This window comes from Vanrija albida, assembly GCF_041260175.1.
Source record: "Vanrija albida strain AlHP1 chromosome Unknown contig_2, whole genome shotgun sequence".
Lineage (NCBI taxonomy): Eukaryota > Fungi > Basidiomycota > Tremellomycetes > Trichosporonales > Trichosporonaceae > Vanrija > Vanrija albida.
In genome coordinates this window covers 1,827,480-1,842,128 of record NW_027191421.1, presented here as the reverse complement: position 1 = coordinate 1,842,128, position 14,649 = coordinate 1,827,480, and the positions used below count along the sequence as shown (strand labels likewise).

General features: G+C 57.3%; 5 protein-coding genes across 5 annotated transcripts; 1 reads left to right on the top strand and 4 right to left on the bottom strand.

Moving 5' to 3' along the window:
• Positions 1–1,917: 1,917 nt before the first annotated feature.
• GLC3 (alpha-1,4-glucan branching enzyme) lies at positions 1,918–4,776 on the bottom strand (the record flags this gene model as incomplete). Its single annotated transcript, XM_069350962.1, has 16 exons — positions 1,918–2,132; positions 2,171–2,246; positions 2,290–2,452; positions 2,508–2,576; positions 2,623–2,695; positions 2,743–3,055; positions 3,099–3,160; positions 3,210–3,436; positions 3,486–3,591; positions 3,659–3,706; positions 3,772–3,803; positions 3,843–3,942; positions 3,983–4,291; positions 4,343–4,545; positions 4,593–4,620; positions 4,731–4,776. The coding sequence occupies 16 exons, from the start codon at positions 4,774–4,776 to the stop codon at positions 1,918–1,920; spliced, it is 2,070 nt and encodes a 689-aa protein (XP_069211348.1).
• Positions 4,777–5,195: 419 nt separating this feature from the next.
• On the top strand, positions 5,196–5,664 carry DPH3 (Diphthamide biosynthesis protein 3; the record flags this gene model as incomplete). The annotated part of the gene is made up of 2 exons (XM_069350961.1): positions 5,196–5,378; positions 5,431–5,664. 2 exons carry the CDS (start codon positions 5,196–5,198, stop codon positions 5,662–5,664), a joined length of 417 nt encoding a protein of 138 aa, XP_069211347.1.
• A 900-nt stretch (positions 5,665–6,564) lies between these two features.
• SLX1 (Slx4p interacting protein) lies at positions 6,565–7,184 on the bottom strand (the record flags this gene model as incomplete). Its single annotated transcript, XM_069350960.1, has 5 exons — positions 6,565–6,696; positions 6,752–6,779; positions 6,823–6,845; positions 6,896–6,988; positions 7,044–7,184. The coding sequence occupies 5 exons, from the start codon at positions 7,182–7,184 to the stop codon at positions 6,565–6,567; spliced, it is 417 nt and encodes a 138-aa protein (XP_069211346.1).
• Positions 7,185–7,430: 246 nt separating this feature from the next.
• Positions 7,431–9,458, bottom strand: TPK2 (cAMP-dependent protein kinase catalytic subunit; the record flags this gene model as incomplete). The annotated part of the gene is made up of 8 exons (XM_069350959.1): positions 7,431–7,515; positions 7,572–7,801; positions 7,839–7,895; positions 7,946–8,028; positions 8,066–8,535; positions 8,596–8,789; positions 8,852–9,152; positions 9,205–9,458. The coding sequence occupies 8 exons, from the start codon at positions 9,456–9,458 to the stop codon at positions 7,431–7,433; spliced, it is 1,674 nt and encodes a 557-aa protein (XP_069211345.1).
• Positions 9,459–11,478: 2,020 nt separating this feature from the next.
• On the bottom strand, positions 11,479–14,408 carry Q8F55_002356 (uncharacterized protein; the record flags this gene model as incomplete). The annotated part of the gene is made up of 7 exons (XM_069350958.1): positions 11,479–13,386; positions 13,439–13,466; positions 13,517–13,649; positions 13,688–14,039; positions 14,096–14,174; positions 14,213–14,316; positions 14,355–14,408. The coding sequence occupies 7 exons, from the start codon at positions 14,406–14,408 to the stop codon at positions 11,479–11,481; spliced, it is 2,658 nt and encodes an 885-aa protein (XP_069211344.1).
• Between the last annotated feature and the right edge of the window lie 241 nt (positions 14,409–14,649).

The window sequence follows — 14,649 nt, the reverse complement described above, 5'->3', positions numbered from 1 at the left end:
TTTCTTCAGTGCAGCTGAGCTTCAGAGGTCAATCTCCATCAATCTAACACCTTACAATCACCAACAATCACCACTTCAGACAGACACGATGGCAGAGTCAGCCGTAGATGCTGGAGCTCAACGGGCGAGTCTATTCTCTCTGATCACAAAAACCCGGATACAGGAGGGAGAAGACCCTGCACCTGTTATGGGGACCATACGCAGGGCTGCATCTCTTCTCGACACCGGAACCGAGAAACTATCTGCCGAGTTGCTCGCCTACTTCCTCCTGCACGCTCTACCAGCCTCCTACCTTCCCATCACAATGATCCTGTGGAGGGTCAGCCCCCTCAGCTCAGAACAGGTTGTCTCTACCATCGGTGCTGAGTGGACACGTCGACAAGTTCATGGCGAAGTGCACGCCTCTACTGCCTTCGTGCCACATGGTACAAGCTCAAACAACCGTGGAAACAACGACAGCCGCCCCCGATCCAACAAGAATCCTCGGCGCCGTCGAGGCCCCCACCCTATGACCCCAGCGCATTCTGTGACATCCACATTTGCAACGGACACGCTACAAAGGACTGCCAGCTCAAGAAACGACAGGAGAATCACGAGAAGAACAATCCAACGTCAAACCAAGCAGAAGAGGTCGCATTCTGCATTTCAGCATTTAACGCTGGATCGAGCCAAGATGCGCCGCCCTCGCCCTCCGATTCCCCGTTTTAGTGCCTACAGTTGACAGAACCCCGTCTCCACTTTCACCCCATGCAATCCGAAGGTGCCAACGTCGCGCTTGTTTTATCAGAAGGACTACATCTGAACCGCAACTGCTGTACTTTTCCTCTTCGTCATGTATCCGCAGTTTGCTGATTTGACTTACCTCTTGGCCCACTCACAAAGAGGCAGTCGGTCGCACCTCGATCCGTTGCTTGTTTGTGGCACCAGTCAAGTTTGAGGTTTGACGAAGGCTTCTTCCGCCCTGAGCATCAGAATTCATGGGTGCGAAGGTGGTCTGAGACAGGCCATGTCGCTTCTGGGAAAGCAGGGATGTTGAGTGTTGACTGTGGTCACAGTGTGTAACTCAAAGACGGTGTATCCTCAACTTTATCGGAGCGGGAGGCTCGAGGCTGTATTGAGATTGTATTGAGACCCGACAGCCCTCTGAGATTACATCGTATGGGCCTCGCTCGGGTGAGCGACATCGACGGGTTGTGAGTGCTGCGTCCCTCCTCTTTTGTCGGGGGCTTTGTTCTGAAATCCCCATCCCAGCCAGCGAAGCCACATGCGACCGATTGAGCAGACGCATATGCTATTCTAGGATGCTGAGAGTGAAAGATCACCAATCGTGCCTTTGGTCTTTGGAGAGGAGAAGGTGGTCGCAGCTTGGGTCGTTTCCTCCCCATCTGTTGACCTGCTGCGGGTGGTGTCCCCGTCTCTCATCTGGGACAACGTAGGCGCAGTCCCTCACACATCGTAGAGGAGTGAGGCTCATTGAACTGACGGCCAGGGGCACCGGCCTCATACCGTGAACAATGCCTCGAAGAATCGTTGTGGCGGAGAGGAGTCGCTGAAGTCGTTGAGGAGCTCACTCCTCTGCCGATTATTGTTGATGTATGTAACTCGATGCTGGTGTGGCAGCCTACATGCCCCTAGGGGGGTTGTGTACAGCCACCTTGGTGGAATCTCCACAGATTAGAGCCCTCTTCGAATGATCTCAGTTGCATTCTCTTCGACCAGCATCTGGCAGGGTGCCCGCAGCCAGTAGACCCGAAGACGAGGCATCGACGTGCCTCAGGATCAGCAACCTCCCCAACGAGATTGACAGGCGACAAGGGAGCACGATGCAGCAGTGTTCGTACAGTCTCATAGGACCACTCGACGAGGGTCATTCATTCCGTTACTATTGAGGGTTGCTAACTAATCTTGCACTGACAACTACTGGCCGAGAACCAGCACAGTGCGGGTTGGGATGTAAACCTGGAGCCAGTTCTTCCGGCCGTTCCACTCCATCGGAGTCGTGAAGTACTCGCCGCTGCTGTCCACACGCGCAAGACCGCCAAAGGTCTTGTCGTCCGAGTTCAAGACGACATGGTACTTGCCAGGGGCATCAACACCAACGCGGTAGTCGGCGAAAGAGTTGGTTGGGTGGACTGGTCGTCAGTTCAGAGAACTAAGTCACCCAGCTTACAGTTGAAGATGAAGAGCAGGCCGGCGCGTTCAAATACGATCACCTTGTCTCCCTCATGCTTCAGCGACACATAGGCCTGTATCATGTCAGTATCGCAATGCTACCCGAAGGGGACATACCTGCGGCGCGCTCAGCCACTTGTACTTGTCCTCCAGCGTCTGCACAGCCGCATCCCAGTTGTTGAGATACTTGTAGCGAAGGAGATGATCGTCGACCAGGTTAAACTGGCGGCGAGCGTGGGCGAACGAGTTGCCGTTACCTTCGCGAGGGAAGTCCATCCACCTAACTCGTCGTCAGATGTGTGTCACAAGTGTGGCTCGGCCCCGCGGGTACTCACTCGGGGTGGCCAAACTCATTGCCCTCGAAGTTGAGGTAGGCCTCTCCGCCAAGGGCGTGGACGAGCAGGCTGGGAGGATGAGTTCGGCGCGAGATATGCAGTATTTGCCACATACCGGATCATCTTGTGGAGCGCCATACCGCGCTCAATAATAGGCGTGAAGGCGGAAAGGTCCGACATGTACTCGTCTGCAAACGTCAGTTAGGTCCGATTGCCGTCAGGCCTAGCCACTTACACATCTCCTTGTCCATGAGCCAGAATGCCAAGGTCTTGTCTCCAACGAGGGCCTGGTCGTGGCTCTCGGCGTATGCAACGCTGCGCTCCAAGTGACGACGGTTGGTGAGGGTGTGAACAATGTTGCCCATGTCCCATTCGTCATCCGACTTCTCCTTGAGCATCTTGATCCACATGTCCGGAATTGCCATGGCAAGCCTGTAGTCGAAGCCGACTCCGCCTTCGTCAACAGGACGGCAGAGCGTCGGCATGCCCGAAACGTCTTCAGCGATAGTGACCACCTTAGGGTACAGCTCGTGAAGCATTTTGTTGGACTTGGACATTAGCAATAGGGCATGAGTTTTGAGAGCAGCTCACAAGCATGAGGTAAACCATAGCTTCAAGATCGACTGAGTCTCCAAAGTACTCATGGTATCCACCTGGGATGGGTGTCAGGAAACCGGCTCGTACACAGCATTCAGTGCCTACCTGAGAAGCCGACGCCCATGCCATGGTGCGTGTACATCATGCTGGTGACGCCATCGAAGCGGAAGCCGTCGAACTTGTACTCGTCCATCCAGAAGCGAAGGTTTGAGAGGAGGAAGCGCTGGACTTCGGGGTGCCCATAGTTGAACAGTCGCGAGTCCCAGAGATCATGGCGACCGCGACCACCTTCGTGGAAGTACAGGTGGTCTGTACCATCATACATGTTGAGGCTAAGGAGGCATGTCAGCGTGGGCAGTGGGCAGCTTGGGGAGCACATACCCGTCAAGAACATTCTTGCTGGCATGCGAGTGAACAACGTCGAGAAGGACGGTCAAACCCAGCTCATGGGCCTTGTCGACAAGGCTCTTAAGCTCCTCGGGAGTACCTGTGGCCGTGTCAGCCTCATTGATACAGGCCGGGGGCAGGCCGTGGGCTTCGGGTCAAGGACGTACCGTAGCGCGACGAGGCAGCAAAGAAGCTCGTGACCTGATAACCGAACGCTTGAGGGTGTCAGTCGCAACCCACGCCCGTCACACATCCGCCAGGCTAATCGTGTTTGACTCACAGGCATAGTAAGCATGCTCCATGATCGCCATCCTGGCCATGTCAGCGCCCTACACTATTGCCGTTGCTTACATCTGGATGGTGTTGTAGCCAAGGGCCTTGATCCTAGGAAGGGTATCCGCCTCGAACTCCTTGTATGTTGTCACGCGCTCGTTGGGGCTAGAGATTCCCACTGTAAAGCCGTCAGCGCGTTCAAGCTACTGGTCACCCACCATGAGCCTCGTAGATCTTGAGGCCTTCGATGGAGTTTTGAGAATGGCCGTTCTTGAACTGGTACCTATCGGCCTTGGGGGGGTTCCAGAATCGAGCATCATACACGGGAGATACGTCCAGGTCCTGAGTAACTCGAGTAGCCCAGGCAGGGAGGCGATCCAGGCTCTCTCCGGACGGGGTTGTCATCGAGATCTTCACCATTGAGTCGTGAGGAATGGCACATTCACCCTGCGCAGTCGGCGGCACGTAGACTTCCCAAACACCAAACTCGTTCTTGGTCATGGGGTTGGCAGTGTGCGACCAGTTGTCTGCTCTGCTCAGCAATCATCTCGGTGGTGGAGAGCGGCAAAGAAGCTCACTGAAGTTGCCGATAAGCCGGGCTTCGACCGCTCCAGGAGCCCACTCGCGATACCTCACTCCGCCCTTGTCGTCAACCTGGAAGCCCATCGTCTTGTAGCTCTGCGAGAACTTGTCCAGGCCGCCCTCGTGGGTGTTGATGAAGTTCAATGCCTTCTGGTACTCGGAGTACCTCTTGCGGAGGCCATCCGAGTAGGGCTCAAGCCTGAACGTGGTCAGCAGTGACACAGTGAAGCCATGACATCAACCTACCAGGGGTCAACCTGGAGAACGCCGGTACCTAAGGACTGTCAGCAGACGGTCGCAGCAATAGATCGCAGTGCATTCCACCTCGATGGCAGAGCAGCCGGCCGGCAGGTTCCGGATAAAGGGATGGGGCAATGGACTCACCATCCTCTGGCATGGGCTTGGCGGTGGACTGTTGAGTGGTGGCCATGTCGGCAACAGTATCAATGGTCGAAAGGGGAACCCAAGGCAAGTCGGTGGATCAAGACCCAGCGATATGATATGGGGAATGGGAAAGAGAGGGATGGGGGTGAAGAGACGAGACAGAAAGCGCAACGATGGGGGAGGACGAGGGGGATTGGGATTGGGGAGAGAGGAATGCTCCAGCCCCAGGCGTGCCCAGCTGACGACGGGCGGCGGCGGCTGATGGCGGCTCACGGCTTGGGGGGGGGTGCGGCTATGAGCCAATCCCGCAAGCGTGCCGATCTGGAGCCCCAAAGTCACGTGATCACCTCGGACACCGTCCGAGTTGGCCACCCAGATCGGTTTTTTTCAGGTTCGCTCTCTATCAGCATCATCGATCATCAACATCCATCCCTCAGACTCACTCGCGCTCTTGGCATTCAAGCCATGGTGTCATACTACGACGAGCTGGAAATCGAGGACTTTGCCTGGGACGAGGTCGCCAAAGTCTTCCACTATCCTTGTCCATGCGGCGATCGCTTCGAAATCTCAAAGGCTCAGCTTCGCGATGGCGAGGAAATCGCCACCTGCCCTAGCTGCAGTCTGATCGTTCGCGTCGTGTACGATTATGTGAGTACCTGCGGTCAACATGTCAAATGAATGTGCTGATGCTGTATCACAGATGGATTATGAAGATTATGAGACGACCGACGACGAAGACGGCGAGGAGAGTGACCACGAGACCCCCACCACGTCGACTTCGCCTTCCCCCGCGCCCAACGCACAGACCACTGCCGCCGTTAGCGAGGCTGAGGCCCCTGCCGACGCCAAGGTCGCTCAGCACGACCCAGCCAGTCTATCAAAGGATCTCGGCAATCTCGACCTGGGCAAAGACAACTCGGCCGACAAGCCATGATAACAACGCACAACCAACCACACCATACAACAACTCTTGTCATCACACGGCCCCGCCGTCACTATGTTTGTACATACATATTCGCCATGCCATCAAGGACCCCCAACCCAGCTTCGCTCTACTCACGCCTCCGGAGTCCTCACAGAGGAGCATGTGCCAAGCACAACTCATTACCGGTCGTCTGCTTTGGCTTTGCGACTCGGCCTTCCCTCTAGGCTATCGTCGCGCCGGCTGTAACAGCCCCGAATAACCTCCCCCCAGGTCGACGTCACACCACATTGGGAGCAGGTCGATCGCTGTGGAACTAGCTCTGCACTGCTTCTAGATCCATCGAGGGCTCTTTGAGCGAGGCAGTCGAGGTGTGTCACGATCGAGCAGTTTGGCAGTGTTTCCGACGCCGACAAGCAGACGGAGAACGAGAGCGGGTCCTGGACTCTTAGCAGTCATGATTTAGGCTAGAGCTTACCGTGAGGTCCACAACATCTCCACAGACTTCACACCTGGTCTCTTGCTGTTGGCGTTGGACGGCCTGCCACTTCCCAATGACACGCTCACTTAACCGGAAGGGTCTATCCGCCACGTCAAGGTGGACCGCGCCGCTTGCCGGTGGTTCGCCGGGGCTGCGGGTCGGCGGCATCATAGACGATTGCAGTCCGTCACGATCCACAGAGAACGACATGATATCGTTCATGGGCGAGAGGGCTTCAAGCCGGTTCCACTCGGACATAGGCACAGGGGGCCGGGCCCCAGACAAATCACCGCGGAAGCCTGCGTCAAAGACCAGCTCGGTCTCCGAGGCGAAGCACCGCACATGGAGAGGAAGTTTGTTGAACGGAGGCGAGCGAAGGAGAGCCAGCGCCACTCTGTCCAATCAGCATATATCATGGGTGGTCGGGATCCTCACAGTGCCTTTCGATCAACCCGGTTCCTCCGTGCGTCCTTTTTGAAGATCGGGCCTGTCCCCTCATCAGAATCGGGGTGGCGGGAATGCAGGTGCCGCGAAAGCTCTGGGTGCTGCCATGCCCACTCAAACTAAGAGTTCAGCGTTAGCCAAGACCCACAGCTAAACTCGAACGGTCCAACCTACCTGAAGGGCGCATAGCTTGCTGGGGAAGCTGGAGGTGTGAGACTTTGCCATGCACTGGGGTACCGACATACCCAAACACTAGCATTTGAACCTCCTTCCTTGGTTAGCATCCGCACGCTCTGCTTCCTGCTCGATGCCGCTCACCCATGGGCGGAAACGGGAGGTCTGGCGTGCACCTTGGGTCAGCTCGCCGTTGTGCTGTCGAAGTCGTCGTGTGGGGTTCGGCGTAGATCCAACCTTCGCCCATTCATTAGCATGTGCACTCGAGGCCAGTGTGACGCCCCACACGCACATATGTCCGTTGAGAGGCCGGGGTTGCCCGCGAGCGGAGGAGGTAGCAGGCGTAGAAAGGAGGAAAGGCATGGTTGCCGTCCAATAGCGTCGAGGTCGTCTTCTTCGCAGCTGGAGCAGCGTCTTCATGACTGCCACTCATGCCGGGCGGGCTCAGAGTGTCGATTGTGATGAGGTGGTCATAGGAGGAGGGATACGGAGTGACACAGAAGAATGTTGAACTCGGACAACCACAAACAACAAAACAACAATCATTTGAAACGGAAGCAGATAATACAGCTGTTACAAGACGTCATTGACTCCTCAAGCGTCATTACAACCGGCACGTCTCCGACTTCTTGTTACACCAATGCATTCCGCAATCGCTTCAAGTTACACTGTTCTTTCTTTAAAAGTCGACGAAGAGATGATCATACTGGCTGGTCCCAACCTTTCCATACGAACTGACATCGGCCTCTTGGTACCGATCAAACCTGGTTCAGTCAGCAACTTGCACCACGGTTGCCCACAACGAGTCACTCCCACTCACTGGCTAGCATCGCCTTCACCATCGATCTTGGGCACGTAGGGTGCCGGGATTTCGCGTCGGTAGAGCTTATCCCAGTCGACCTCGGCGAACCAGCCGTGACCAAAGATATCCGCGGATCCGTTTCGCAGGTTGCCGTATCGCTTGGTCAGGTCACCGACAAGGAGATTCTTGAGGAGCTCCCGGGCCAGGTTGTCAAAGTATGTGGGATAGCGAACCTTGCCAGCGATGATCTACCAAAGGTTAGTGAACGCCTTCGGCTGGACTTGCCTTCTCGTACAGCTTCATCGGGTTGCCGTCTTCTGTGAAGAATGGGGGGTACCCGGCCTGCCAATTGTTAGCCCAAGGTGCTGATGAACAAAAGCTTGCCGACTCACCAGCATCTCGAAAATGAGGACACCCAGAGCGTACCAATCGACACTCTTGTTGTAGCCCTTGGACTGGACCACCTCCGGTGCGACTGAAGCGTCAACGCCAAGCTGCCTCGGTGCACTTACGGTAGTCCGGAGTGCCACACAGTGTCCAGGTGATGTCGGGGACGTGCTTCGCGAAGCCGAAATCAGTCACCTTCACATGACCGTCGGCACCAAGGAGGAGGTTCTCCGGCTTCAGGTCACGGTAAATGATGTCCAGGGAGTGGAGGTAGTCGAGAGCGAGGGCCACTTCGGCGGCGTAGAACTTCGCGACCGAGTTGGGGAAGCGCTGGCTCTTGCGAAGAAGGCTGAAGAGCTCTCCGCCAGCAACAAAGTCCATGACCATGTAGAGGTTGTTTGCGTCTTGGAACGTGCCCCAGAGGTTGACGAGGAAGGGGTGTCGCACACGAACAAGCATCTCCCTCTCCGAGTTGGTGTGCTCGACTTGCTTCATCTTGACGACCTTCTCCTTGTTGAGAACCTTGACAGCATAGAATCGGCCGTTGTGCTTTGACCGAACAAGATGGACACGTCCGAATGAGCCGGTGCCAAGGCTACGCGAACATTAGTAGGTAGAAGGCGGGAAGGGCAACAGAGGCGCCACGAAGACATACGTGCGCTCAATCGCGAAATCTGCGAGGGCGTAGCGGCCCGCCGTCTTCCTGAGAGGCTGGGCCACCTTGTTGGCGGCGGCAGGGGTCTTGGTGCCGGTCGACGTGTCGAGCGCTGCCTGCGTCGCCGCAGCGTGGATGGCAGCAACACGAGCCTCCTGTGTCGCATTGTGCAGATTCGCCTGTGCCTGAGCGGCCTGATGATCGTGTCAATGGCCGATCGGTCACCGTTCCGTGTTCGGGAATGTTAAGAACGCACCTGTTCTTGGGCCTCCCTCGCCTTCTCCCGGATGCGATCTTCATCCGAGCTTCCTTGCCTGCCGGCGTCTGGCGGGTTCTGAATAGACAGTGTAGACACGTCTGCCATCTCGATGCTCATCGTTCGATTCACTTCGGGCTGCACAGTGCCGCCCGGGCTCGCAGCAGGCTGGCCTTGGACGCCAAGAGCCGACGACAGTGTGCGATCCTGCGGCGGGACGGCCGACAGCGATGATGAAGCTGATGATCCGGTAGCAGCCGACGACAGTGAATTTGAATGGGGGTTTGCTTGAGCCTGATGACTAGGTCGCTAGTCAGTGATAGCGACGGGACGCGATGGTCGATCGTACTCACCCCTCGATGCCTTCCATCGGCGAGACATTGTTGGTTGATGGCGGCGATGCGACCTGGGGCTTGGCCGCTGGGGCAGCCGGTGGCTGCGCAGCAGGCTGAGCTACCGGTGGTGACTGGGGAGGAGAGCGGCTTGCTTGAGCTGCAGGCTGGGCTGGCCGCGATGGGAGCTGCGCCTGCTGCCTCGGCGGAGAGGTCACCTGAGACTTGGCGGCCCCCTTCCTGTTGTGGAACTTGTCGGAGACCTTTGCAAACATCGCTGCGGGTACAGGAGGACGGAGTGGTTAAGGTGAACGGATGGACTTGAGGATGCGACGCGGGGCGAAGGTGATGAGCCGTGTGGAATGGAGGAGGAGGAAGGGCGGGATAGGGTGCGATGACGCTGATGAGATGAGCCCCGACTGATGGGCGAGCGGGGTGGGGGAGATACACAAATACACAGTGCTGAGTTGAACAAGGGGCTCGGGGTAGCAGCCGGACTGCTCTGGGAGAAGGATAGGTGTTGGTTCAAGACGGATGGATTGTGATGAACGAGGAGGACAGACAGATGATCGGTGTGACTACTAGAGTGGTAGAATAGAATGGGCAAGAGGACACACCGCCCACCCAACCGGATGGCGCGGCAGCAACCGGCAACGGTGATGCAATGCGACCAGGAGGAGGGAGCGGCAGCGGCACGACGGTAGGCAGGGGTGGGGATGGGCGATTGGGGGGGCCGGGGGCAGGACGGTAAGGGGGAGCCAAGGGAAGGGTCGTTAGCCGCTGTCTGGTCCGTCTGTGGTTACCCCACTCTGTGCCCCAGACTTGGCTGTACCGCTGGGTAGGAGTGGCCCGCCGTGCCGGGTTGGGTTGGGTTGGATTGGCGGCTTTGCCTTGGCCTGGGCTTCTGGCTGGCTGGCTGGCTGGTTGGCCGGCTTAAGGCTCTTCCTACACGGCCTGGCTGGCTGCACTGCACTAGGCTGAGCAAGGGTCGTATCGATGCTGGGCTTTGTGTACTCGCTCGCTGCTTTGCTTTGTTGCTGGTCTTGATGGCCTTTGCTTGAACGTTGCTGGGTGGGGGTGCTTTGGTCGAATGACGACGATTGCGGCGTCTGTTGCGGCGGCGGCAGGCATCTGCTTGGCCTGGGCGACTCGAATTACCGCATTGGGAAAATTATTTGCCCCTTTGGGCGCGACGGGCGTCGATTTGCGTCGATTTGCGTCAAGCGGCGGCTGGGCAGATCGACGACACGAAACGCAGCAACCCACAAGCATGCAACCAACGTGTGCACCTTGTTCATCTGAGGACAGTAGATGTCACCAGGAGCAACAGAGCCTTCGAGGCCTTCGAGCGCTGGCAACTGATACCACTGGCAGCCAGCTACAACATCCCTCTCTAGGCGACTTACCAGCCTGCGCGGTCGTGCCTAAAGACCCAATACCCAAGGTGCCTGCCCCGCAATGAGCTCCCTCTCGGTTAGGCGAGTCTGCAACACGCGCTGCACTCAGTCACGAGTCTCTGGCTGCTGCCCCATTCCGCATTCCGCCCCTCTGCCAATCGCGCCCCTACGAGTGCACGGTCATGTGGTCGTTGGGCCAGCCTGCTTTTGCTCCCGCCGATCACCCGAATGACAAGGACCGTTTCATCATCAGGGCGGCGTGGCGGCTACCCCGATTTGATAGTGAAGATTACATTGCCTGACACCCACTCGGACGAGGACGAGGTGGTGTAGATCTTGTGAAGTTGGTAGCCAGCCGTGAAGTGGCATCATCACCCCCTCGGCAGCTGACAGGGTGTTTGGTTATTGTCAACAAGCACAACAATGTGGAGGGCGCAAACGCTCGGTAGTAACCCAGTGCATGTCGATCTCTAGGATCGACGTTGACTGATGGCTCGGCGATTAATACTGATCAACCATTGCCTCCGGTTTCCATCAAACCTGGCATAGCATCCGACGAGTGGCTGCATACCACTCGAACATACCAATGCTCGACTCTCCACCCAAAGCCGACTCTGCATTGTTCGGTATGGCACGCTATGCCTTGTCAGGCGAGTGTGGCACCACACCAGTAGACTTTGCAATTTGGCTGGAGCATGGCGGCATTGGGAGTCATGTCGCCCTCTGTGGTCTGCTTTGTCTCCATCTGGCATTGCCATTGATCACCGGTCACTTGAGACAGACAACTTTTTCATCACAACATCACAACTACCGAGAGTGATTACGTGGACGACTACTGACTACTGACTTCGAGATGACAAGATAGCGACAACATGTCAAGGAACTAGGAAAACTCCCCCTAGTTGAACTGGCCGAGCTCGGGTCCGAAGAACCCAGAGTCAGGAAGGGGAAGTCGGCGACAGGCCGCGCCCTCGCAGCCGTTGTACATGACCTCGTTGCCCCACCAGGCGATTTCGAGCTTGGGGATGTTCATGGTGAAGAAGATGATGACAGCCGAGATGGCGATACCGGCCGAGAAGGCGGCGTTGGCGATGTAGTTGTACTTGGACCACCAGTCGAGGTAGCGAGGCTTGATCCAAGCCCACGATGCGAGCGAGAGGTAGAGGAGAGGGGTCATGTAGGAAAGGTTGTAAGGGGCCCAGGCGGTGACACCACCAGTGCAGATGAGAGCAGGGTGGAGGTAGCGGAAGATCTTGACGCGAGGGAAGAACTTCTGGAGAGCCCAGCAGATACCGACCAGGGCGACACCGACGGGGAAACCAAGAAGGATGAGGGTGTAGCGTCCACCAGCGCCGAAGATCTTGCGAGGACCAATGGAACCCCAGAAGACGGCGGCAGTGAAGAAAGTGTTCTGGCCAGGGCAGGTCATGCGGAACGTAGCCTCAGTCGTGCAGACGTTCTTAAGGTCCATCTGGAAGTTGAAGAGGGCCGAGCAGACAACCGAGGAAACGAGGGTGGCAACCATCTGGGCAGCGAACGTGTGCCTGGGTGGGATCTTGGTGTAGTGGCCAACCTTGAGGTCGTTGGCAAAGTTGAGAGCGTGGGCCGTGGTGATGTAACCGTAGGTCTTGAAGTAGTTCAGGGAGATGGCGTTGCCCTCGACAATGGAGCCACCAATGAACTGAGCAAGGACGTTGAGAGTGATAGCGTTACCCGTGACGGCACCAATGATACCGAGGGGCACGAGGAAGATGGCAGCGAGGAGGAGACCGTAGAAGACAATACCAGGGCTGACACCAGTGGGGAAACCGGCAAGACCCGAGATACCAAAGGCGACCGAGAGGACCAGGCAGGTAAGGTACCACCACTCGGGAACCTCCTTGTAGCGCCTCATAAGGCGAAGGTGGATGTCGGCGCCGAGGTCGTCGGCGTCCTCAACCTCTGCGGCCTCCTCGGCGGAGGTCTTGCTGCGCCAGCTCCTGAAAGCCTTCTTGATGTCGCGCCAGAGAGACCTGAATCCATGGGCGATCTCACGACGGTGGTAAAGGAGGACGTAGCAGACGGTGGAGGAGTAGGCGGCGAAGAACCAGAAGTAGATGGTAATATTGCCGGCGGCCATGTAGGGCTCCGAGTACTGCTGGTACGCCTCCTCAACGAAGACACCGCGGTCGTCAAGGATACGAGAGACGTTGTAGCGGACGCCGTACCTGTCGAAGACACGGTTCGAGTTGATGGGGAGGTACGAGGTGTTGAAGGTGTTGTTCCAGTAGAAGCCGATGATCATGAACATGGCCATGATGGCGCCGATGTAGAGGTTGACGACGGTGAAGAGAGGGGTAACCCAAGGCTGGCCAGCAACAGTAGCAGTGTTCCAGTCGAATGTGGGCCAAGGGTTGACACCGAGACCGTTAACCGAGCCGACAATGTTGTTCAGAGGTCCGTTGTCGGGCGCGATCCACGACATCCAGTTGAACGTCGACGTCGCCTGGAAGATAAAGTTGGGGAACCAAAAGTACACGAAGACTCCAATGAGGGTGTACATAAAGAAGCGGAGACGGCTGATCGAGTAGAGCTTCTTGAAGGGGCCGGGGACGGACGACTGGGTGTCCGCGTGGAAGGCCTTGTTGAGTGCCATGGTGGAGAGCGAAAGCGGCCACACACAGTAGCTAGGCCACACGATGAAGCGGCGGGTGAGACCAGCGAGTCCGTAACCGATGAAGTTGGTGGACAGCGTGTTGAGGAGCTGGTAGCCGTAGTTGCGCGAGTAGGACTGGTTGAAGAAGATGGGCAGCGCCTGGGTCAAAATCTGGGAAAATGTCAGCGAATGTGGCACCGCCACCGGGGGCCAAAAGACGTACGACGTAGGCAGTGTAGGGGGTCGCAAAGCTGAGTTTGTAAGCATGGGCTCAACTGATGATCATGAGAAAGACACATACGCCGTGTTAGCCATGATGGTGATGAGCATGTGCTCCTTGCGCGAGAAGGGACCAGGGTTGAGCGAGTGGCGGGTGCCGAAAAGGGTGAAGCCCTTGTCGGGAAGCACACGCTCGAGGAACTTCATGGCAGGGACTGCGGGGTTAGGACAAGCCCTGTGGGGGTAATCTCACAGGCAAGGAGCTGGGCAACGTTCGAGGTGATGGTGACACTGGGCTGACGAATCGAGAAGAGCTCGTTGACAAAGGCACCGGCACCCGAGAAGATGATGCCGACAACCCACACACGGATGGTGAGGGAGGGGTCGTTGGGGTTGTCGACTGGGTCGACGACGGCGCGAACCTCGGCGTAAGGCGAGTTCTCGGTGGCGATAAGCGCCTCCATCTTCATGGCGTTGACGAGCTCGCTGTGCTTCTCGGGGTGGGCCATGACATCTGGGTCACGGAGGAATGTGCGAATGTCGGCAATCGTGTCAGAGCTGATGTTCTGGTCGTGCTCGTGGAGGTCGAGGAACTGCTGCATGATCTGGAGGCAGGTGTCAGTTGGGTGGGGCTGAGAGCCGGTGCCATTGTGGCACTCACGTGGCGGGTGCGCTCGAGGGTCATGCCGTTCAACCTCTCCTCAGCAATGTCAATGTCATCCTGAGTCATCTCCAGATGCCTAGCAGTGTCAGTTGGGCACTCGAGTGTCCCACGTACATGTGCTTGGCGGCCGAGTTGAGAGCCTCATGGTCGGGAGTCGACCCGTCGGGCGCGCGGACCTCGACGACCGAGGCGTCGAGCTTCTCGTCCGACGTCTTCCTCTGAAACCGTCAGCACGGCTGGGCCAGGTGTTGCCTACCTCGGCGTCGACGAGTGGAGACTCCTTCTCTCCATATGGATGAATGTCCTTCATTGTCGGTGACGGTTATCGCTGGAATGGAGGGAAAGCCGTTGGGAGTTAGTCTGTCGCGCTTTATGTTCTAGCGTCTTGGGGGCTGCTCCCTAGGCCACCATTCGGCAGGGGGCACGTCGGCGGCTTGTCGGCGCATGACGCAAGGAGACAACCGATGGGAGGTAAAGGGATTGTAGCCCACCAGCACGCGACAGACCGACCAAAGAATGGCGGCCACAGGATGGCGGAATTCCCCACAGGG